This window comes from Microcebus murinus, chromosome 13 (genome assembly GCF_040939455.1).
Source record: "Microcebus murinus isolate Inina chromosome 13, M.murinus_Inina_mat1.0, whole genome shotgun sequence".
Classification (NCBI taxonomy): Eukaryota; Metazoa; Chordata; class Mammalia; order Primates; family Cheirogaleidae; genus Microcebus; species Microcebus murinus.
Window position 1 is genome coordinate 17,899,215 of NC_134116.1, and position 25,460 is coordinate 17,924,674.

The 25,460-nt window shown below is 42.4% G+C and overlaps 1 protein-coding gene across 5 annotated transcripts in view; it reads left to right on the plus strand.

Moving 5' to 3' along the window:
• Positions 1-1,355: 1,355 nt before the first annotated feature.
• Positions 1,356-25,460, plus strand: part of DOCK9 (dedicator of cytokinesis 9) — a 272,799-nt gene continuing 248,694 nt past the window's right edge. For 4 of the 5 annotated variants that reach the window (XM_076009317.1, XM_012755876.3, XM_076009325.1 and 1 more), the window contains exon 1: positions 1,356-1,822. In XM_076009317.1, the coding sequence (XP_075865432.1) occupies positions 1,694-1,822 (129 nt within the window). In that variant the 5' untranslated portion in view covers positions 1,356-1,693. The remainder of the gene's footprint in view (positions 1,823-25,460) is intronic. The other variant, XM_076009312.1, reaches the window with a different exon arrangement.

Here is a 25,460-nt window from a genome sequence, read left to right on the forward strand (position 1 = left end):
GCTAGATTAGTATTTTTCCCTGCCACTGTAAGATTACGCTTTAGGCCAGAGTTTTCTTTCTTTCCAGAGTTTGGCTTTCTGGTGGGATGGGACGCAATGGGCTGCCTCCCTCACCACGATGACGGCGGCTGTGAAGCCTCAGGGTACTTGGGCGGGAAGGCGGCTCGTAAAACCGGGTCTCGGCCACCGCGCGCTGCAGAGATTGACCCGCCAGGTAAGAAGCTGTCCTTCAGGAGGCAATGGGCGTGACCCGGGCATTCCAGCCAATCAGAGGAGCCGCTCTTAAACCAGGCTCCCCGCCACGGGAACCCGCCCAATGCCAGGCAATTGAGCATGCGCCGTGGGCCCAGTGTAAATTCCCCCCGCCCAGCGCGCCTTTTCCGCGGCGGGGTCAGGGTTAGGCTACGCAGGGTTTCCTCAGGAGAGAGGGAAAAAGGCGCTAGGGCCACTGGCGTCCCTTAGGGACAGGAAAGCGGGAGAGGCTGTGTGAGAAGTGTTTCTCACAAGGGTGGCTGTCACTAGCAGCCGCCAGCTCCGAGTCACGGTGGGCTCGCAAGCCCGCGCATCCCGGAGTTCCCGGACACCACGCCTGGAGGTCCGGCCGCACTGGGGCGGCAGGCGGGCCATATCGGCCTCCGCCAGTGCCTCCGCGTCCCTTACACGCCTTCCGGGCTACGCTCCTCAGGTTACAGACGAGATAATCGAGGCTCAGAAGTTTTGCCCACGTCCAAGGTGACGCAGCAGGCAATCCTGGCGGGCCGGGGTGTGCGTGTCTCTCACGCCCGTCCGGCCGCTGCCGGCCTGGTCCCACCGCTAACCCGATGCCTCCAGGGGCCGAATGGCGGTGGCCCGAGGCCGAGAAGCGCCACCGCGGGTGCGTGCGGTGCCTCACGTTAGGTCCCGGGCAGGGGCGCTCAGTCCAGGTCCGCCCGGCCGAGGTTTCCGTAGGGCCCCGTGCCTTCTCCGTGCCGCATAAATAAGGCCACTTTCCTGAGACCTCCGTCCCCGCAGAGGCCCTGGGCGCACAGGCGGGCGTGGTGCCACCGAGCCCCGGCCCTGCTGGTGACCTCGGGGTCCCCTCGAGCGCGGCAGAGCTCCATGGGCAGGAAACCTCGTGTCCCGGGGAGGGTCCCGAGACCCCGCCTGCGCCAACCCTGCTCAGCCCTCGACTCGGGTCTTCGGACGTGCTGCTGGAGAAGAAACGACCCGAAGCAGGGGCGCTCCAGAACCCCCTATTCCCCGCCGGGGGTCTGGCCGCCTGGCTGCGCCGACCTGCCGGGCCCGCTGTCCCAGCCGTCCGGCCGCGCCAGCCCCTCCTCCGCCCGCCGGGCGCCCCGCCCCGCGCCGCGCCGGACACCCCGCCCCGAGGAGGCGGCCCGGCGAGCGGCAGCTGAGGGAGGCTGGTGGCATGGGGGAGCCGCCGCCGCCACACGCACGGTCGCCCCGAACGAATCCGGGCGCAGCTGCGGGTGCTGGGGGTGGCGGACGCCGAGGAGGGCGCCTCGGGGCGTGACACGGAGCGGAGGGCGCGGCCGGGGCTGCGGCGGCCTGACGCGCGGCGAGCGGCGGGGGGAGCCGGCGGGCGGCGGCGCCGGGAACCGCGGGCGGAGCGGGCCGGCCGCTGAGGGCGCACCTGGCGGCGGCGCGGCGCGGCCGGACCGCGGGAGCAGGGGGAGACGGCGGCGGCGGGAGGATGTCGCAGCCCCAGCTGCTCCCCGCCTCGGCGGAGACTCGGAAGTTCACCCGCGCGCTGAGCAAGCCGGGCACGGCGGCGGAGCTGCGGCAGAGCGTGTCGGAGGTGGTGCGCGGCTCCGTGCTCCTGGTGAGTGCGGGACGACCGGGGCCCGGGGGAGGGAGGCGGGTGCAGGCAGACCTGCGGGCCCGGGCCAGGCTCCTCTAAATCGGCCGGGATGAGGCCAAGCCGCCGACCTTGCTGGGTCCGCGGGATCCAGAGGTGATGGGGAGGGTAGGGGGTTGGACAGGGGTGAGGAGAAGGTCCTGGTGGAGCAGCAACTCCCAGACTCCTCACTGCGTCCGAGGATCCTCTCCCCCATTGCTGCCCCTTTCCTCTTGGGAAATTTCCTCGGAGTGAGGTCGCCCTCTCCCTCACCCTTCTTCGCCCCGCTTTCTCCCATTTTACCTGCCTCTGCCAACTGGGAAATTTCTCTTCTCCTTCCATCCCTCCCTCAGCCTCCCTCTCCTCCCATGTTCTGGAGGAGCTCGGCACCTGTGGCTTGAAGGGGCGCAGGGGAGTGGAGGTGGGGGCTTCCTCATCCATTCCGCGGCCCACGGTGGGAGATGGCCCTGCGGACCCTCTGGGTGGGCTGAACTCCCGCAGGGAAGGGGTTCGGCATCCTTTCCTCCACCCCTTCCCCCAAGCCAGCATCCCGAGGTTTGGCCGCCTCTTATGAAGGCTTAGGGGGCTTGTTAGGAGCCCTTGGTAATTTCAGCACTGGTGCAAATTACTATGAAGTTTGGGGATTCGAAGCAAGCAAAGCAAGCAGCCCAAGATGAATCTGGTCGTTCGGGTGTGAGGAAGATGAAGTTTTAAATAAACTTTTTCACAACCAGGGGTGGTCCCGCTATATTTGGAATGCAATACGCTTGGTCGCGTGAATGGTGAGGGAATAGAGCGACGTTTGATCGGGAGCGAGCTCTGCAGGGCAGCTGGAAACTTTTAGCAGCTCCTTGCATTGTCGCCAGCATTTGTTTTCTTGAAAGGGGCTTGTTTGTGGGTGGGTGACTTGTGGTGTTTGTTGGAACAGTGCAGGAAGATGGGCCTTGGAAGTGATTCTCTGGGATTTGTGGCACGGTGTGGGGGGGATTGTTGGGGAGGAGTACCGCGTCCGTTAACACAGGGCCAGATGCATCATTTTGGTGGCAGATCGATGGCCTTCCTGGGCAGACATAGAATTGCATGGATGGCATTTGTGGAGATGGGAGTTGAAGCTTCGCTGATTTCCATATCCAGTTTGCACACTTTGAATTTTCTCTAGATTGCCAGCTCTGCCAACTCACTCCAGATTTCTCAAACTACAGTTGAATCTGTAGTAAACAGGGATTTGATTTTTCTGTTTTAATGGAGATCAGTTGATGGTGTTGAGTTGAGCAGGAGTTGGGAATAGACCAGAACCTGTCCATCTCTTTCATAACCCCAACTAACTTCTGTTACTTTGGCCTAAGTAGGGCTTCTTGCATCTTCCTGACTTTCCCATGTGAATATGTTAAGGATAAAGCAAACAACCTCTGTGGCATCTTTTCTGTTCTCACAGGGAACCTGGATCTTTTAACTGGGGCCTGCAGTAGTTATCAGGGGTTTGAGGCAAAAGAATAGTAAATAATGTAATAGTAAATAATGTAACCCTGTGCCATAATTCCTTTAGTGCTGCCAAAGCTGGCAGGAGGTAATAATCTAATCAGCCATGTAGGCGGAACACAGAAGTGCCAGTACAGACACAACACTGCTAATTACTGATGTGTGGCAGTCCTTGAATATCTTTTCCTCGTGTTGGAGAGTGCCCTACTGATGGTGACCTAGTAGTGTCCATTCCTGTGTGTGACATGCTTCTGCTGTGTTACCTCAGGCACGTTAGTGGTATGTCTGGTATGTCTGTTTTTCCTGAGCACCTTTAAGCATGAACAGCCAGATGCCTGACTGGCGTCTCAACTCTTAGTCTTGTGCGTCATGGTCATTTGTCTGATGAAACCTGTGATGAAACAGACACAAAATGCAGGAAAGCAGGTGGGCCTACTTGGGTGTGTGATGCATTTCCCAGGTGAATGGGAAGTGCATTGCAATAGTCTCTTCATTTGAAAAGGAAGAATCTGGGAAAGCATGCAGACACTAAAAATTACCCATAAGCCTTACCCTCCTCACCTCTTGCTCAGTATTCTGCCACTGCCTACTTCCTCTTACTGCACCAGGGTCTGCCAGGGAACCACAGAAAGTGCACTTGCCTGGCTTTGTTGTATGCAGGTCTGAGAAGGTAACTTTGGACCTTTCAGGAGGCAGAGCAGCAACCAAGCCAGGGTTTAGAATTCCCTGGTCAGTGGATCTGTAGTTTGATGGAAATATTACTCTGCTCTGTCTTTGATCATTTGGGTCAGCACTAATACAATGTTGTTGATGTAGTAAATGCTCAATAACTGTTTTTAACTAGCTAATACAATAGTTCTCCAGATAGACTAAAAAAAATAATTAACTGTGTATGGGTTTAACTAGCTCTTCCCATGCTTCAAATATTGATGAGTGGATGGTTGTGAGATCAGAAACAACAAAATCAAATAGTTTGGTGGGTAATAAAGGCCACCATTAAAAAAACAAACTTACAAATGTAAAAAGGCATGTGCTTATACATTTTTCATTGTTTGATAGCATCATTTTTCATGGGCTCAGGTTTGTGGACCTTTTTGAATGACTTTGTATTAACTTGTTTGAAAAGATTGAAAATAAACACGCAAAAAAGTTGAATAGTATAATGAACTCTCATATTCTATCATCCAGCTAGTATAGTTACCAAGATTTTGCCAAATTTGCTTCATATGTCCCTTTTTTCTATTTTTTTTTGTGATTGTGAGTCCCAGGCTTTATGACCTTATGTCATTTCACTATATACCTAGTATATATTATTAAAAAACAGAGATATTTCCTTATATAACTATGTCATTATGATAAAATTAACAATAATTTGTTGATATGCTATTCAAATTTCTCAGATTATTTAAAAAATATCCATGTTAGTTTATTCTAATCAGGGTCCAAAAAAGTTTTGCAGGCCTTTATAAATGTGGTTAACTCACTCATGAACCTTAGAATTATTTATGATGGAGAACCTTCCATGGGGTCAGGAGTTCTGGGTTTTAATCCTAGATCTTTAGTAGTTTAGAGCATGGGTTGTAATCCCAGCTCTACCCCTTACCAGCTGTGTGGCCTTAGGTATATGATGTAACCTTGCTGGGTCTCAGTTTCCTCATCTGTCGAGTAGAGATAATTATCATACTTACTTTATAGAGTTGTTAGGAAAATTAAGTGAACAATATAGGTAAAGCTCTTAGTGCCTGGCATATATTCTACCAGCTACTTAAGTCCCCTTGGACTGTCACCAAATGTCTTGGACTGTCACTAATGTCTCTCAAATTTAGAGTTCTTCCTCTCTTAAACAAGGGGCTGTTTTAGATATTTTCTAGAGTCCCTTATCATACCAACAGGCTTAAATTAGAAGTTGCTTTTATAAGAGTAGTAGAGTTATTACTAGTAATATTCCTAAGTGTAGGAAAAGTAATTTGTGATTTTTAGTAATGAAAGAAGAATCCTCACAATTTCAGAATTAGCTTTCTGTGATTTAGAATAGTCAGGAGGGCAGCATGTTCAAAATGTAAGCAAGCTTAGAAGAAAAGCTAGAATTCCCTGAGCAGAGTTGAGTTGTGATGGCTTTTGGAACTCCTGGAGTTTTACCTTGAATCTTTCGGGTATATTATAGATGGCATCATAATGGCCAAGATCTAAGGGAGTATGCCAGCTAAGGGCCTAAAAATGACCCTTTTCCCTGAAAGATTTGTGTATTGTGATCCATCCCTTTGCATGGGTTTGGCGGCTGTCTTACACTTGGGTATTAGTATACAAGTCATCTGGCTGCCTGGCTTCCTTACTGATCTTATCTCAATATGTTCAGCTTCAAACTCTTCTTCCATGTGGGGCCCTTGCCAGCGATGCCATTCCATACCCCTCTGAGCTCCAGCGGTACAATTGAAATGGAACCGAGTCAAGTCATCGCTACATTTCCCTGTGTGTCACTGGAGGAGGGCAGACAGAAGGGATGGGATGGCAGTGTCCCAGAGTCTGCTTGAGGCCTCCCCACCCACTCGCTAGATTCAGTCAGCTCAAGATTCCTGTGTTATCTGAGGTAATGTGAGACCCCAGTGGTGGTGTTCTTTGAAATCCTCAGGTAAGATAAAACCTCATTCTGGCTGTAATTTTAAATCAGATATGCCAGTGAGCCAACAACTGAACTGGCCTGAGCCTCACCTCACTGTCTTTATCCACCCTCCAGGGGAGGCCCAACAAACAGAAATGTCCCAGAGTACAGGAAGCAGGGCGGAGGCCCATCTCCAACTAGATAATCAACAACAGATTTGATTTCTTTGGTTTCCCGTCCATCTGACTATTAGGAGTCAGGAGGACATTAACAATGCCTTAAATTTGAACAGGGAGGGAAGGAATTATAAAATCTTTGTCCACATTTACTGAGGGCCTACTCTGGGTTAGGACTCTCTGCTGGGTGCTGAGAATGTGATAGCTGTGTCAGAGCATGCCTTTGCCCATGAAGGGTTTATGATCTAAACAGGTGGACAGGTTGGTTAGCTACAGAATGGTGGATAGTGCACAGGAGCACCATGGAAAGAGTCAAATATGTGGTTCAGAGAATAGAGGAATAGAGGAAGATGAAGTCAGAGAGAACTGGTGTACTTGGGGGAGGGTTTATGAAGAATTGAACTGGATCTGGAAGATACAGAGATAAGAGAGCCTTTTTTTTCTGGAAAAGAATAAGAAATCGAGCAAATGCTTAGGACTCCCAGGTAGTCCAAGAAGGAACAAAGCATCTTGGGCAAAGAGGAGTAAGGTTTTGGAAGAAGGGAGAGAAGTTTTGAGGAATATAGTTGCCAACTTTGGGAACAGTTTCAACCACTGGCTGAGAACACATCATTGAATATATATTTTTTTCCCTTGTCTTTTTGAAACCTATTTCAGGAAAAAGATTCAAACCAGTCCATGTACGTATGCATCTTAGAGAGATCTTCCCTAAGTGTAATCCTGAGAGTAAATAATGTGACAGTTCTGGGTCATGCAGGCCCAAGAATGGGAAGAGAGGTCTGTGACATGGAAGAGAAAAGCCAGAAACAGGCCTGTGTGTATGTATAAGCATTTGGGGTTTCAGGTGAACAGAAGTCAGACATGGTGGGTGTTCCATTCAGTAAATGGTGTTATAAAGAAATAATGTTGGAGCCCCACCTTATAGCCCATACTGAAATAAGTTATAACTAAATGTAAGAGTTATGTGTAAAATAAAGAAAAGAAACTGTATAAAACATGAGTGAATAATACTATAAGGGTGGAGAGGGATTTTTAAAGCATGAAATGACAGGAAGAAACCAGTCTGGCCTGGGCTTTGGAGGTGAGCCTGGGCTTTGGAGGTAAGCCTGGGCTTTGCCACTGATGAGCTGAGGACTTTGAATAAATTACTTAAGCTATACTTCAGTTTGCTTATCTGAGAATTGGAATTGTTAGGCATTATCGTCTTAGTTTTTTAAAATAAATATTAAATAAGATAATGCATGTAAAATGATTAATAGTGAGTGCTTAACAAATGCAAGCTCTTATTATGTTAATAAAGGAAAAGATCATCTTGATTAAATATAACTGGAGCCAGCATTTATTGAGCACTTACGATGTCCTAGAATGTGTGAGAGCTTCATACACTGAGGTTAAGTCATCTTAAGGTCATGGCTGTATGTGGAGGGGCTTGTTCTTGAACCTGGGCACTGTGACTTCACACCCTGAGTTTCTAGCTATTCTTCCTGTAGCCTTGACATGTTCACATTGAACTTCTATCTGCATGTAACAAGTAATAGTTAAAAGTCAAGCAATAAGCTTAGAAACAAATATTTGCCTTCTAGCTATTTGTCTATAGATATATCCTTAGCCAGTGTTAAGTTTTTAAAAAATTAAGAATTCCTAAAAATCAATTTAAAAGAGAAAAACACTCCAGTAGAAAAATAGGAAAGGACATTTCTAGGCAATTCCTCAAGGAAAGAAATATAGCTAGCCAATAAAGAGCAGAAAACAAATTCAGCTTTGCTAATAATTAAAGAAGCAGTAACTAAAACATGATGCATTTTGCCTGACAGTTTGGCAGATTTGTAGATAGCAAAGGTCTTCTTTGTAGGGATCAGGTGAACCGGGTAATTTTGTTTGGAGGACCACCTCATTCCACAGCTCCAGGGGCCCCATTCACATGGCACTTTATGAGAACTGTATCTCCTGAAGTTTTATAACATGCTAGATGGTATAACCTTCTTGATATAAGGGTATATCAAGAACCTTAACATGCTCCCATACCATGGCCCAGTGCTTAAAATTATAGGCATTTCTGACCTATAATTTTAGCATAATGCCTGAAATGCTGGTTGTTCAGGAGAGAAAACGTGACCAACTGTAAACTGTCTAAAGGTCTTAACAGTAGCCTAAATAAATTGTGGCACGTGGACTATTTGTGAAGTCTTCAAATTTTTGTATTGGAATAATAATGACTTGAGAAAATTCTTATATTACAGAGTTGGAAGGTGGTAGGGGCTTGTGCTTAGTTAGGTGCAGGGGCTTTAGGACCCTACTGCTTGGGTTCGATAACCCCTTTGCTATTAATGAGTGTGTGACCTTGGTAAAGATGCTAAACCTTTCTGGGCTCAGTTTTTCCTGTGTGAAAAATGGGGATGATAGTAATACCTATTGATAGGATTGTTGTGAGGATTAAATGAGTCATTTTGTGTGTAGCTCCTAGAACACTGTCTGACACATGGTGAGCACTCAATAAATGTGACTGGTTAAAATTACTATCATGAGGCTAAAAACCAGCCTACAAAATTAACATAGTATGAACCAAATTGTAATTTTGGAAAGTATATGTGTAGAAACAATGACTGGAAAGAATATAAAGAAAAAGACTGTTTAGCCATAATGTTTCATCAGATATGTTCATTCCAGAGAAGCTCAAAGACTGAAAAAAATGTGTGATATTGGACATAAGCCATACAGTACAGTATGGAATGTGGGTTTGGCAAGAATGGAGTTTTAAAAGTGTACCTGTCATAAAATCGTTTTTCTGCAGCATAAATCTATCATGCACATCAGTTGACTGGCCATCTGCATGAGGTATCTGTGGTTAGCCTTCGACATAAACTAGAATGCAGAATGACAACAGTGGTTATCTCTGGATATGTGATTATGGGAAGTTTAAATATTTTTTCGATTTTCTGTCCTTTCAAGATTTCTGCAATTGACATGTGTTATTTTTGTTATTTTGAAAAAAATTGACAGGAGAAATGATTTTGAGAACGTGTTACGATGCATGGATTCTTTTTCATTTATTTATTTATTTTGAGACAGAGTCTCGCTCTGTTGATCAGGCTAGTGGGCCATGGTGTCAGCCTAGCTCACAGCAACCTCACACTGCTGGGCTCAAGCGATTCTCCTGCCTCAGTTTCCTGAGTGGCTGGGACTACAGGTGTGCACCATGATGCTGAGCTAATTTTTTTTTTAATTTTTAATTTTTAGTGAAGATGGGGTCTCGCTCTTGCTCAGGCTGGGTTTGAACTCCTGACCTCAAGCAGTCCTCCCGCCTTGGCCTCCCAGAGTGCTAGGATTACAGGCGTGAGCCACTGTGTGTGCCGGCCTGATGCATGGATTCTGTTATATACTCTGCATTTCATGGAGTCTTCAGAGCAAAGCCAGTTGTTATGATGAGCTTTGTTACTTTTATTCCTGCTATGTATTTGAGCACTTGCAATTTTAAAAGCAAGTGGTGGAGAGAGGAGGGCTGGGAGTTTGTTGAGCCGCTGGAGGCTGTTTGTCATGGGCTCTGCCCTTGGCCATGCCCAGCCCTGGCCTGTTTGCTCTGCTGACCCAGCTCTCGTCTTGACTTTCACACTGCCTGTTTGGTCTGACCCAGCTTTCTCACTCCCAGCTCCCTGGCCCCTGTGACCTGCTGTGCTTTAGTGAGGGGTGGCCTCTCAGTCCTCACCCCGATACCATTCAGCACCCCTCCATCCCCCTGCTTCTCCTCCTTCCTGATGTCTCTGTCGTTTTCACTCTATGCCCTTGCTACTCTCGCCACACAGGGGCATTCCTAAAGGGTCTCTTCTCCACCACTAGGTCATGGCATGTAGTCTCTTCCCTTCACTCTGAAGGGAACAGCACCCCATCATTGCAGTTTCCATAGTTTTATCTCTGTTCTGTGTTTTCCCCCAGCTCAGACCTGCTTCTGTTACCCTGTCTGATACCTATACTTGGCTGTCCTTCCTACCAGTTCCTTAAGTTCAGCTTCTATGAAACAAATTGTCACTCGGCATCCCAAACTAGGTCATCCTTTTTGCATTCTTGCTTTCTTTAGTGAGGAACATCATTTCATCATCTCCAGCTTTGAAATCTCTGACTCCTCCTTATATCTTTTCTTCTTCTCCTTTTGCCTTCCTTATTGAAGCACCACTGTGTCCCTTGTGTCCTGTAATGTCCTGAATCAACCATTGTGGCCTAAGTGGCTCCCAGCTCTCAGTGGTTTCAAACAGAAAGGTTTGTTTCTTTCCAACACTACCTCTCCATTGAGTGTGGGTTGGGACCAGTTCCACGTTGTCCTGGGAGCTGTGTTGATGGGACAGCCAACATTTTGAATGTAGCAGGTCCTTGTGACTAAAGGAAGTTACATGGTCACACCTAACTGCAAAAGACAGGGAAGTATAATCGTTTCTATACGCCTGTAAGGAGAAGTCATATCTTTGGTCAACAGCACTGATGACTACTGTAACCTGGCATCTCCTTCTCTCTGTCTTCTGCCCTGCTCTGGTCCTTGTAGTAGTAGGGGATATGGTCCCTCCTATCTGGTGTCTTTGCTGCCATTCTTATCCATCCTTGTTCAATTCTAAATCCTGAAGACACCATTGTTTCTCATTGTGCTTGGAATACAAACTCCTTCCGTGGGACCATAAGGTGCTCTCCTTATTAGACAACACCCTCTGGTTACTCACTGGCTGGGCTTGTAGATCTTCATGTATTCAGCCTCTCTCATACCCTAGGACTTAGGCAGAAACTCTTACCTCTGCCTGGGATAATAATGACCCCCCTACATCCACATTAGCTGCCAGGCCACTCCTCTTGGTCTTTAGAATTGTACTCAAGTTTCCTGGCCTATCCACCCAAACTAAAACATGCCCCGCCTGATATTTTCCTTTTACCACTTATCACAATTTATGTTTATTTTTGTGTAAATTTGTGTAATGTCTGTTTCCCTCATTGGACTGTTGGTTCACCATGGTTTTCCCAGTGCCTGCCACGTAGCAGGGGCTCAGTAAATATTTTTTGAACAAATCCTGAAGGCTCTACATCTGACACGTCTCATTTTTTCATCCTTTTTAGATTCCCCGTTTCCCCTAATTTCTCTCCACTGCACCCATTTCTGTTTACTTCATTTCAGTTTATCTCCTGCTGCCCTATTATCCTAATGCACAGATCCCGTCATGTTATTAGTTTCTCATTGCCGCCTGTGATAAATCCAGTGGTATTCCCACATAGAAGAATGTATTCAGGCTGGTCCTGTGTTTGCTTGAGTTTGGAAAAAGCTGCTCAGATTATCAATAAATCTGTATGATCTTTGCATATTATTTTAAAGCAGCCACACATTTTGGTACAAAGTGAGTTTAATTTCCTTTGTTAGGACCATTTGTTTTCTCCAACTCCATAGTGCCCAGTGTGTAAAAAAACACGCTGATCTATCTCTTGTGTTAGGTATTTAATAACTCATTTATCTGAAAACAAAATAAAACAAACATACAACTAATAAAAAATCACTAGAAGCACTGTTCATTCATTGAACAATGAGTTTTGCAAACTATCAAGAAGCATGTGGATGGTGAAGTTATTTCTATAATATTTCTTTTATGCCTTTATTTTCTATTTCTTTTTTGATTCTTTATTAGTGAATTGGTTTCAAGGAGACTTACTGTGTGATCAAAACTTTGAATCTTTCCGTTCCCTTTCTTTGAGGTTGACAGGGATAAATGCAGTTCAGATAGTGCTTGGGTGTGGCCACGTTAGAAGGCAGGCTGGGCTTGTGTTAGAGACTTCCCTCATTACTGAATGTTAACCTGAAAGTGAATCTGAAAGCAGATGGTCATGAACTACCCAGGGTCTCCATTGAGCCCATGAAGTTTATTCTAAAACTCTTATGGGCTTAGTTTGAGATTCACATACTTTCATACATTTTTTGTTAACAGAAATTATACGTTTAGTCAGACATACAGGTAGAGAAATGTCCTAAGGGAAGATGTTTATCATGCTGAGTTGAAAAAAGGATTATAAATAGTACTGTTGACCCATCAACGACATGGGTTTAAACTGTTATGGATCCACTTATGCACAGATGTATTGGAAACTTTTTTGGAGATTTGCAACAATTTGAGAAAACTCACAGATGAATTGAGTAGCCTGGAAATAGCGAAAAAATTAAGAAAAACTTAGATATGTCATGAATGCATAAAATATGTGTAGGCACTAGTCTGTTTTTTATCACCTATTACCATAAATATACTCAAATCTATTGCAAAAAGTTAAAATTTATCAAAACTTACATGTACAGAGACTGTACATAGTACCATTCACAGGCGAGAGACACATGAACATAAAGATGCAGTATTATTCATAACTGCTTAACACATGAGTTCAACACCAAAGGCACTGATGTGGTCTACTTGCCCCCAAACACAATGTCCTACTAAAGTCTGTAGATGGGAGAGTAATAAGGACCTTTAAGGCTCATTCCACATCGTACTCTGGAAAGGATTGTCAGTGCTATGGAAGGGAACCCAAATAGGACATCATGAAAGTCTGGAAGGAGTACATCATTGAAGATGTCGTCATTGTTACAGAAAAGGCCGTGAAAGGTATCAAGCCAGAAACAATAAATTCCTGCTGGAGAAAACTGTGTCCAGATGTTGTACATGACTGCACAGGATTTACGACAGAGCCAGTCAAGAAAATCATGAAAGAGATTGTGGATATGGCAAAAGAGGTGGGGGGCGACGGGTTTCAAGATATGGATCTTGGGGAAATTCAAGAGCTAATAGAGACCACTCCAGAGGAATTAACAGAAGATGGCTTATGGAAATGAGTGCTTCTGAACCAGTGCCAGATGATGAGCAAGAAGTTGTAGAAGAGCAGTGCTAGAAAACAGATTGACATTAGACAATCCGGCAGAAGGGTTCTAGTTATTCAAGACTGCTTTTGACTTCTTTTACAACATGGACCCTACTATGATCCGAACACCAAAACTAAAGCAAATGGTGGAAGAAAGATTGGTGCCGTATAGGAACATTTTTAGAGAAATGAAAAGGCAAAAAATTCAGACCAAAATTATAGACAAAAAATTACTTTATTTCCATAAAGTTGTCTCTCCTGCCCCCACTTCCACCTCTTCTACCTCTTCTGCCTCTGCCATTCCTGAGAGAGCAAGACCAACCCACCCTCTTCCTCCTCCTCAGCCTACTCATTGCGAAGTCAAGGATGAAGACCATTATGATGACCCATTTCCACTTGATGAATAGTAAATATTTTTTCTTCCTTATTATTTTCTTAATAACATTTTATTTTCTCTATTTATATTATTTATTGTAAGAATACAATATATAATACACATAACATACGAAATATGTGTTGACTGTTTCTTTTATCAGTAAGGCTTCCAGTTAATAGTAGGCTCTTAATTATGAGTAGTTAAGTTTTTAGGAGCCAAGAGTTATTTTTGACTGTACCATGTTGGTGCCCCAAAACATGTTGTTTAAGGGTTAACTGTATATACAGAATGACTTTTAAAAAAAAGAATAAGCAATATTTTGTTCATGAAAAAGTTTTCTGATCTTACGGATGCTAAAGTAAACCATTCTCTTTTGTTTCAGGAACAAGTTCAATATAAGAAGTTTATGCCCTCGATTCTAGAACATAGACATACAGTGGCATCATCAAGTTTCTGTTACTAGGGGCATTGCCCTCGCTGGGGGTGGCAGTAGTGCATAAGAACTGGGTGCAGGAGGTTCCAGTCCCAGTTTTTCCATTTCCTGGTTCTGCTTTCTCAATTTCTTCACTCAGCGGATGTCTTAATAGCACTTATCCCATAGATCTTTTAAATTAAGTGAGCAGTTGCATATAAAGCACTTATAATAGGGCCCGGCATAGTAACTACCCTGTAAGTGCAAGCTGTTGTTACTTAGGAGGGCATGCTAAAGGAATATATAACCCTTAAAAGTGCTGCTTATGAAGAATTTGTAATGTGCAAATTATAATGTTGAGCAAAAAAGAAGCAGTATACAGAAATATGTATGGTCACAGTTGTGTAAAAATAACATGTGTAAGAAAAATATTGGGAGGAAATATATGGAAAGATAAGATTATGATTTGTTCTTTATATACTCTGGTATTTCCCAATTGTTTTACTTTTTTAAGTGAATATATGCTAATCTATCAAGAAAAAGCAAATACATACAATGAATATAGGAAGGAAAGTTTGGTGCTGCATACAAGATATTCAAATTGGTACTCTTGAAAGTTACACTTATATGTCTTAGTGCAGGTGTATATGGAGATGTAAAATGTATTCCTGAAGTGAGAGTACACACATGCCTTTGAAAGCAGAAATACTCTCCACCGGTTAAGAGCTTTGGATTAAGTGTTCATACAGGCAGGAGGCCCATGTGAAATAATGAAGCTTTGCATTTGACAGTTTTATAGTTCTTCGAAAAACCTTCTTGCTTGAGCCTGTGAAAAATCTGGTCAGATAGGGATAGTTTTATTATTTTCGTTTTTTAATGAACTGAAGACCAGAGGAATGAAGTGACTTGTTTAAGGTCATCTGGTATAACTTACTATTTTTCTTGATAAGATGGCAGGGATTGTCTAAAAGCACCAAAATGTTTTAAGACATAATTTTAAAGTTGGAGTTTTTTGAAAACTTTTAAATGGTTAACTTGAATTATTAAATACATTTTTGGAAAGTACCATGAATTCTCTGGTTGATAGAAATGTGTGATGTAAAAATGAAATCATACTGTTCTGGAGATGAAAGTTATCACTAGAGGTATCTGGTCTTTTTTTTTTTTTTTTTTTTTGTAGACTGAATGGGTCTGTAGAAGGTATCTGGTCTTGCTTCCTAATTTTCCAGATGAGGAAGATGAGGTCCACCATTAGTAAGAGATTTGTCTGTCATATAGCTAGTTAGTATTAGAGACAAGAACAAAATCTAGTTTACTGATTCCTGGTCCAATGAATTTTCCACTGATCATAGAAAATAATTGCATTTACTTTGTTTATACTTGTATTTCATCAAGTGTCTTTATAGACTGTCATAATCAGATAATAGCAGATATGAAACATCTATTTGCACTGTGTATTGCCTCTGTGTTTATTTCATTAGTGCTGGAGCAGTTTGTAGGTGAAATTGACATTCATGTTTCCACAAGCCAAGAAAGGAGTACTATTTCTGTTTAAAGGTTATTAGTATGAAATGGAGATAGAAATAAAAAGCAAGAATTACAAAATTAATCTAAAAAAGATCTTAGTAGTAACTTATTGAAGAAGGAAGAATTAATTTAGTACTCAAATATTATTTAAGGGGTGGGAGATTATACCCCATTTAACCAAAGATATACTTTGGTTAAAATAATTATGTGGCTTGAAAAAAAAACCTTCCAGGGCCTATTAACCTAAAATTGTTAGTGTAGGATAAACTTTGTTAATCTAGGTCATTTTACCTTTTAGGCTGCTTTGCTTGGCTAAAATAACTATTCAGCTGTACTGTGAGTGGCAGTTTGGTTCAAATTGTATTATTACAGAAAGAGTTTCATTTCTAAGATTGTTTAGAGGATGTATTTAATCTGTCATTTTAACATATTGCTGTTTTCTTAAGTAGAAAGCAGAGTTCCTATGGTGATAGCAGAGGTGCCATAATATTTATAGTATATTAGATTCATTTATAAACTATTATACTAGCTGCAATTTACAGGATATTTAATCTTTAGGTTAACATTTTACTTTCCAGGCTTTTACTGTGTTCATTTCCCTTAACTATTCCTTTTAGAACATTCTGTTATGTGTGATGTTTTTTCCCAGAAGATCAAAAGTAACTGCTGTTATGTGACCTTTTTTTTTTTTTTAAAGTGAAGAATGCTTGTAATTTACTAACTTCCTTGGAGGTGCTTTTTGTGAAAAGTCAATTAAAGTATTAAGTTTTTAAAGGACTTTATTAGTTCAGCACTGAAAACCAAGGGACAAAGATTCCTGACAGCATTGGTTTCTCTTGCAAGAGTTAATATATCGGGCAACTTGGATAAACACATTGGTGTTGAGATTTCTAAAATGTGGAAAGAGGTGACATGAGAGAGGAGGGGTCACCCACCAATAGTTGGTGATGGTTTTTTGAAGGGGGGGTAGTCACGTTTGATAATTCCATTTCATGGTCTAGAGTTTTTCAATACTGGAGAAGAGGGAGGTTGAAGATTATGGGCTCTGGAGACTCCACATATGGGGTGGTGGGGATGGGGTCTTTTGGTAGGCATAGGGAACTTCATTTGAGGGAGGGGCTTCAGAATAGCTCCCCTAATTAGAGAGAATCACAGATTTTTCACCATGGTTTCAGTTGTTAAACATTATGGGGAAAAAATGCTTACTTCTGTCCTTAGAATATGTAGTCGTGGCATCTTGGTTATCCTCTATCTTAGGAAATAAGTCCCAAACCAACCCTACCTCACAGTCTCCTGGGTACATCAGGAGAATCAGCGGTATTCCAGTGAGCGTTGCGTTTCATGTTTGGAAAATGGGGTTTTTGCGTGTAGTACTTTCTCCTTTATGCTCTTGGCCTGGTGCCTATGTGTGGTGCCTGCACAGTGGAGGAAGCACTGACCAGCCCAGAGTTGATTGAAGCTGCAGTCTTGATTCCTTTCTGACAACAGGAGCATTTGGTTTTGGAGTCTGGCCTGGTGCAGGCCTGGAGCTCCTTTTGGTGACCTTTGGGAGGGGAGGGGGCAGAGACCAGATGGAGCCCAGTCTTCTCTGTTCCCGGCTTCCTTAGTGATCATTTTCCACATTAGTTCAGGGCATCTTACCCTGGAGCCTTGTAAGGATTCAGTGTCTTCTTTTAGTCAGGTTCTTAGCAGATCTTGAGTTATTTTTGAGCTCTTAATGATGATATAAGCAGAGAAAAATGCTGTGCTAACAGCTTCTTAAAGCTCTCATGCTGTGTAGTATGCAGTAGGTCCCTGGTTGTCATTAATCATTCATTCATTCAAGAAACAACGAAGGAGGATTAAAGTTTGGTTAAGACACTGACCCTGTCCTCAAGGAGCATGAAGTCTAGAGGGAAATAAAGGAACATAGATGGAACCCAAAGAGCTTTGGTGTTGATGTTGTCTTTGAGAGTCCTCTGCCCCTTGGCTGTTTTGCAGCCTGGATAGAAGAAGGAAGGTTGTGCCCAGTGCAGATGAGGTTCGTAGGAAGGCGCTGAGATTGAAGTCAGCTTTTTGAGAAGTAGGAACACATCAGGACCTTCATATCTATTACTCTGCTTACATGAGATCCAGAAACCTGAAGCTTGGTGTGGATTGTTACTTGTGGGAGTAGTGATGGAATATTTCTCTTGTAAAAATATTGAGTAGGGGCAGAGGAAACTACCATCAATGACAAATGTGCAGTGAGAATTGTGGGTCAGGGCTCCAAGGAACAGGGCTAGAGAGATAGGAGGAGAGAGTTTTTATTTTTATGGCAATGTAGCTATTAATATCCTGAGGAGTCCTAAAATTAATATTTTTTTTAGCTATACTCAGGTTATTTCCTTTTATGCTAACTAGGGAAAACAGGGCATTTAGGAGATTTATTTTTATTGGCCTCTAGAATACATTCGTTAGGTGCGAAGATCCCACATGTGCAGGAATTTGGATCTTATTTATGTCCTTAATTAACCCCATATTAAAATTGTTAAATAATACAGTATTATACTAACATAATAAGTTTATGTTAAGTAATATAATAGGATATTATTATAGTTTGTTATATACTATAGTTGAAGGTACAAAAACTATAAAACCTCTACCTGCTTTCTTTAGAATTGAAAATGAAACTGGTTTATGGGGAGCTCCAGATTAAAATGAATCTGAGGTGATTGTGAGAAGTGGGCATGAGAAGAAAAGTCAGTGCTTTAGGCAAAGTGTCAGTGACTTTAAGCTCCATAGAGCACAGATTTGCATGGCACTGTTGCCTGGGGTTTTAGTGATTGTAGAAGATACTGAATACTTAGGTTGGGGGCTTTTGGAAACAAGGTGACTTCTTGCCTATTGCAGTGGGCTAATGACTGAGTACTGGCTGTTGTTTCTAGAAAAGCACTACTTTTTGAGTGCCCAGGAAACATCCTTATTCATAAAATACTAAAATTGGTTCTTATGTAAAGATGCATACACTTGTTTTAGGCTTGATTTTTGTTCAGTTTTATCTTTCTTACTTTTAATTTTTTGCCATTAGAGATACATGCTAATAATTTCCTGGGTAAAGAAATGATTAAGTATTTGATTGACAAATAAGCATGCACATAAATTTTATAGATGCTTAAAAACTGCTTCCCATATGTGTCTGAAGAGATTTTTAATTTTACACAGCATTAATTAACTGAACACATTTGCTGAGTCCCTACTATGTGCCAAGCACTGTGCCAGGTGCCTCCGAGAATCAGAATGAGTAAGACAGAGCCTGTCCCACCTTGCTGACAGACTGGTAGGGAAGGGAAGATTGCAAAAATAAGCTTTATATCCATTTAAATAGAAGATTGTATCACTGGAGAGTTGTAAGTGTGAAGCATTAAAGAGGCCTCTGAAAAAGCTTAATGAAGGAGATGGCATTTGGAGCTGAAAATAGATGTGAGAGATGAAAATTATTCTAGATAGAGTGACCCGTAGGAGTGAAGGCCTGAGGAAGGAAATCATGGGGTGAATTTGGAGAACAGTGAGTAGTTGAATCTGGTGAAGTGTAAGGAGAGCTAGGGGCGCACAACTCCTAGTGGAAGTGTGGACAAAAGCGAGGTTGTAGAGTGTTGACTGTTTCTTTGCTCTGGGTTTCTGAGTTGGAAGGCCCCATATCAGAGCTTTGCTTTGGGAATATGGTGACTGTCCTTAGAGCTTAGTGACTGGGACATGGATGGGGGCAGAGAACTGTGGGTTTAGGTATTGCCTAGGAGACTTTGCCATAATTTAGGTAAGAGGTAATGAGGAGGGCATATATTTATTCAATGAATATATATTAATAATCCTCTCTCCCCCTTTCCCCCCCCAGCACACTAGCGTGGAGCTCCCTGGCTAGGTGAGGCTGGGAATCAGGAAGCATTAGATGGAGCCTTAGGTTTCAGCCGTGCATGATGGGAAGAGTGGTGATGCAGACATCTGAGAACACCCACCTCAGTTACACAGGCTACTAGGAGAGTGTAGAATTCATCTGCTCCCTGGCTTCCAGATACTTTCAGATAAACCATTGCAGACAGATGAGAATCTCATCTCCTGTTATAAACCACCAGCAGAGAAAGGGATTAGCAGTGAGCTATTAGGGGCCTTCATTTTTCAGAAAGTGTTTAGGGTGGAAGAGACAGCTTTAAAAACCATTTATCTAGTCCTCTTTAAAATACCCTGTTGCAATCAGTTCTCGCTTAACCATGAGGCCCCGACCAGCTGGCATCTCTGCCACTGTGTCTTCAAAGCTGACCTTTTCATATCGGTTTTCTGGAACGTCCTTTCAACTCTCCCCTTTAAAGAGAAAAATGAAAGAACCTTTAAAAATGATAGGCTGATAAACAATTATTTAGAGAGAGGATATATAGCTAGGTAATTTATTTTGTTACTCTTTTGTGCATGTTTTCTATAGATTACTTGTTCTAAGCAAGAGAAAATAAATGTGCAGTAGGGAACTGAGTTCATATTTTGATGTGAACTTCTATAACATTTCCAAATACCAGTTAAGTCACTGCATGGATTGATAAATTATAGATGGAAAAGTGTTCTCAGTTTTCCTCCTCTTGGATTTCTTTGCTTCATATGACCCTAGTTCTCTCCTCTTTGAAACTCTATCTTCCTTTGATATCCAAATACTGTTACTACTATCTGGTTATTAATCAATATGGTGACAGTGGTTGTAAAGATAACTTTTTTTTTTTTGGCATCTTTCTCTCTTTGTCACTGTTTTCTCTTTCAGCTTCCTGTTGTGGCCATTCCCTGGGGGAGTGTGAACCTGCTATTCTCCTCCTTTCACGGTTCACCTTTCAGAGAGTTTAGTTATTGCCTCCATTCCCAAGTTTTTATTTCTAGCCTTGACCAAGACATTTGTGAGGGGCGGGAGAAAGCTAGTTGGTGAAGGAAGATCATGAGAGAAAAAGGAGGAAGATAAAGGAACGTTTATCCCAAATGGAAGAAGATCTGTAGGTCTTAGTAGAAGGCTTCTGAATAGAGAAGCATAGTAGGAGGTGAGGACATGAAGATGTTGAACCTCCAGTTCATGTTGTATGGCAGTGCTGCTCAGCCTGAGATCTGTGGGCAGGGGTTAGCTTATGAACTGTTCATAACTGACTTATGATGAGGTAAGTACAGAAATTGAGATTAAGTGTTTAGAAACTTTTAACAGATTGACAGGATAACTTTGAATCTATTGAATCTAATAAAAAATTGGGGCTTTATATTGTATGTCTTATTTTTTATTTCATTTACTAGTAATTATTATCATTATTTGTATATTATAAAAGTATTGGTCCCCAGCGGATTGGAGGAAAAAGTGGACCTTCACCACATGTAGTTTGAGAAGGCGTTTTGTAGGTCTGTGAAAGCGGTAGTTGGAAGATGTTTCATTTCAGGATGTTGATTTGGGCAGCAGGAACCAAGGGGTACAAGGTTGGGAGACAGGTGAGTGCTCATCCCAGCACCTGAGCCAGAGGGACCTCTCATGTCTGCAGTCTCCTGACTTGAGGGAGGTGCAGGGTGGAGGAAGATGTTTTAGCTTGAGGGTGACCACACTCCGATGAGGCCTAGCTTCAGCACTCGGTAGGAGTGTGTGTATTCCATGCCACGTGGGGCCTTCTAGGCTGGGAAGAGGTTCCCTATGGTCTGAGTAGGGACTGTTGGGCTGTCCCCAGCAGAGTTGTTTGACTTGCTAGACATGAATAGAGTATGGCATGTGTCAGTGTGCACTAAGCTTGCATTTTATCTTTTATTTATCCCTGTGTTTTCCTACCTTGACTTTGCCTAGCTTTATTTCACAAGGCTTAATGTTGGTTCTTTTCTTTTGTTTCTTTAATATTCTAATGTGGAGAGCTTTCCTGGACCTCTTGTATTCTGAGCTGTGCACCTTCACCTGGGCTTTTTCCTAATTCTGTCCCTTATCTGACAGTGGCTGGTTTGTCTTTCTGTAAAAGATGTATGCCCAGCAAAGAGTAACACCAGCAGGGCAGATTCTGGGACCCTGGGCCAGCAGCTTCATAATTCTTTCTCTCTTTTCTGCCCAAGAGACAGGATATTAAAGCACGGAACTGGTGCAGTTCTCGGCTGCCTGCCAGTGGAATATTTGGGGAGGGAATGGACCAGCTTTTGTTGCTCTTGCCTTCTGTGTAGCCTTGGAGTGGATTCTGAGGGGATGTTTTCCCTCGCAGGACTAACCCATTTGGTATTGAGAAAGCAGGAAAACGAGTTTTCCTGTTAGGAGCAGGGAACACAAAGCAGAAAGCAGGCAGCGGATGGTGATATCCTGTCACAGAAGGCTCACCGAGCCCTGGCGGACAGATGCACTTCATTCTCTCTTCGTCTTTAAGGAAAACGAGATGGGAAGGAAATCAGGCACTCTGAAGCCACGTCTAAATGGTTTTCCTTTTATGTATGGTGCTTAATAAGAAGGTCATAAGTGTATGCTTTGTGATTAACAACTTGTCAGACCAAAGATCTATAGCACATGACAAATTAGAAAAACGAAACAGTTTTTTTGTTTTTTGGTTTTTGTTTCCCATGAGGTCATTCTAAGTTTGCCTGGGAGGGGGCACTGAACTGTAAAAGTAAATGTAAACTTTGTATGAGTTTATTTATTTTTAAGTCTAAAATCACTTAAGATGGCAAAATTCCTGCTGAATTAGATTTATATGAAGATGGCTTGTCAGATGTTCTTAGGGGACCATTCTTTGGTATATTAAAAAAATAGTTGGCCGGGTGCGGTGGCTCATGCCTGTAATCCTAGCTCTCTGGGAGGCCGAGGTGGGCGGATTGCTCGAGGTCAGGAGTTCGAAACCAGCCTGAGCAAGAGCGAGACCCCGTCTCTACTATAAATAGAAAGAAATTAATTGGCCAATTGATATATATATAAAAAATTAGCCGGGCATGGTGGCGCATGCCTGTAGTCCCAGCTACTCGGGAGGCTGAGGCAGAAGGATCCCTCGAGCCCAGGAGTTTGAGGTTGCTGTGAGCTAGGCTGACGCCATGGCACTCACTCTAGCCTGGACAACAAAGGGAGACTCTGTCTCAAAAAAAAAAAAAAAAAAACTGTGTAATGACAAGTTGAAAGGTCTGCCTCCAACATCTTGTCAGTCAAGAGGAAGGAGCGCTAGGCAAGGAGAGTCTCCGAGGAGAGACAGATTTATAACAGGGATTAAGTAGAGTGAGAGTGTGATGTGTGTGTGAATCTTTGAGAAGCTGGGCTGTAAGGGAGATAAAGAGAATGAGAAGAGAAGTTTCGGGAGGGTAAAATAAGGTACTTTGGTGGGGAGGAGGAAACGTACAACAGTCACTGTCTCCTTGACCCTCACTGTCTCCTTGACCCTCCCATTCCCTCATGTCTTGCCATGTTGACAAATGCTTAGGTGTTCTATTGAATGTAGAAGTGTGGGCTCACTGTTTTATCTCAGTAAACATTTATAGAGCAGCTGTCAGCAGAGTATACTTTCAGTCAGCTTTAGTTTACAAAGATAGAGAGATCCTTATAAGGTATGAGATTAAACTGCCTTGGGGTTTTTTATCTGTGAAAACATATTTGCCATCAGATCCACTAGTTATTTTATTATAGGTAATGTGGGATTAACATGTAAACAGAAAGTAGAGGCTCAGACTGCATAATCTGTTGATTTTGGTAGCTTGTTTGTTTAACAAGTATTCACTGAGGGTTGTTACATAGCAGCCCTTGGGCTGGAGGATGGAGCTATAAATGGGACAGACTCAGGCCCTGACCCTGTACACCTTATAGTCTGGTTAGGACATAAGTAGGTAATCTGACAGTTCCAATGCAGTGAGATAAAGGATCCAAGGACATCTCAGACAGGATGCCCCAGGTGATAGAGAGGCACCTACTCTGGGCCAGAGGGAGTGACATCTAGGCTGAGACCTGAAAGGTAAGGGGAAATGAGCTAGATGAAGGGGTTATATTATTCTAGCCTTAAGGAACCACATGTACAAAGGCCCAGAGACAAGAAAAAGTAAGGAACCATCCAGGAACTAAAAGCTGGTCAGTATAGCTATAGTCTTTAGCCCCAGATGGGAGTAATGAGAGCAAGTGCTAAAGAAATAGGCGAGGACTCAACATGGGGGCTTTCTAGGGCATGGTAAGCAGTGTGAATTTAGGAGTTCTGCAAAGGTGTAGGAAATAGGATCAATATACAGAAATGAGTATTTCTATACACTAGCAATAAACAAACCAGATTGAAATTAAGAAAACAATTACATTTATAAAGCATCAAAATTAAAAATACTTAGGAATAAATTTAACAAAAGATGTATAAGACTTATATACTGAAAAAAATTAAAGAATACTAAATAAATGGAAAGACATCCCATGTTTGTGGATTGGAAGACTTAATATTGTTACTCCTCAAATCTAGCTACAAGTTTAACATAATTTCTATCAAAATCTTAGCTGCTTCTTTTTTCCCAAATATTAACAAGCTAATGTTAAAATTCATACGGAACCGTGAATAACAAAGATAATCTTCAAAAGAACAAAATTGGAAGACTTACACTTCCTGATTTCAAAAGTTAACTATAATGCTATATAGTAATCAAAATAGTGTGGTACTGGTATAAGGATAGACATATAGATCAATGGAATAGAATTGAGTGTCTAGAAATATTTCTATACATTTATGGTCAATTGGTTTTTGACAAGAGTGCCAAGACTGTTCAATGGAGCGATAAAATATAGTTTTCTCAACAAATGGTGCTGGGACAACTATGTATCTATATGCAAAAGAATGAATTGATCCTTTTATCACACCATATGTAAAAGGTAACTCAAAATTGATCATAGACCTAAATGTGACACATGAAATTATAAAACTTGTTGAAAAAAAATTTGGGTTTTCATCTTCGTGACCTTGGATTAAGTAATGATTTCTTAGATACGACACCAAAAGCACAAACAACAAAAAGATAATAGATAAATTGCATATTGTCAAAATGCAAAACTTTTATGCTTCAAAGGATGCTATCAAGAAAGTGGAAAGATTGGTCAGAGGCAAAGAGACAAAATAAAGGGAGAAAAACATGAAAAGACAACCACAGAATGGAAGAAGATATTTGTAAATCATACATCTGATAAAGGACTTGCATCTAGAATATGTAAAGAACTCTTACAACTCATTCATAAAAAGAGAAATAACCCAATTAAAAAAATGAGCAAAAAAATCTAAAGAAACAGTTTTCTAAGGAAGGTATACGAATGGCCAGTAAGCATGTGAAAGATGCTCAGTATCATTATTCATCAGGGAACTGCAAATCAAAACCACAGTGAGATAGCAGTTCCACTCCTTTTTCCCAGCAGTTCCACTCTTAAATATATATCCAGGAGAATTGAAAACATGTTCACACAGAAACATGTATGGATGTTCATAATAGCCAAAAAAGTAGAGGCAACTCAAATGTTCATAACTGGTCAATGGATTAACAAAATATAGTATATCCATTCAATAGAATATTATTCAGCCATAAAAGGAGGTGAAGTACTGACATATGTTACAATGTGGGTGAATCTTGAAAGTATTATGCAAATCAAAAGAAGTGAGACATAAAAGGCCACATATTGTTTGGTTTTATTTATATGAAATGTCCAGAATAGCATAGAGACAGAAAGTATAATAGACTAGTGGTTGCCAGGGACTAGTGGGTGGGGTAATGGAGAGTGACTGCTAATGGGTATGAAGTTTCTTTTTGGAGTGATGAAAACTAGATTGTTGTGATGGTTGCACAACCCTGTGGGTAGACTAAAATCACTGAGTTGTATACTTTAAATGGGTGAATTTTGTGGTCTGTGAATTATATCTCAGTAAAATTGTTATAAAAAAAAGTGTGAACTTTGTCCTGAGGTTGGTTGACAGCCTCTGAAGATTTTAAACAGGACAATGATGTGGTTTGATTTGTGTTTTAGGAAGACCATTCTGGCTGCAGTGAGGAGTTGGCTTGGAAGGGGTAAGACATGAAACAGGGATCCCATTGGGAGGCTGTTAGAGTAGTGTAGTGCAGGTGAGAGACACCAGTGGTTTAAACTGGGGAAATGGCCATGGGAATGACAGGAGTGGACAGGTTTTTTTTAAAAAAACAACAACAGATGATCGACTAGATGTAGGAGGGAGGGGGGAATCAAGGGTGATGACTGTATCCCC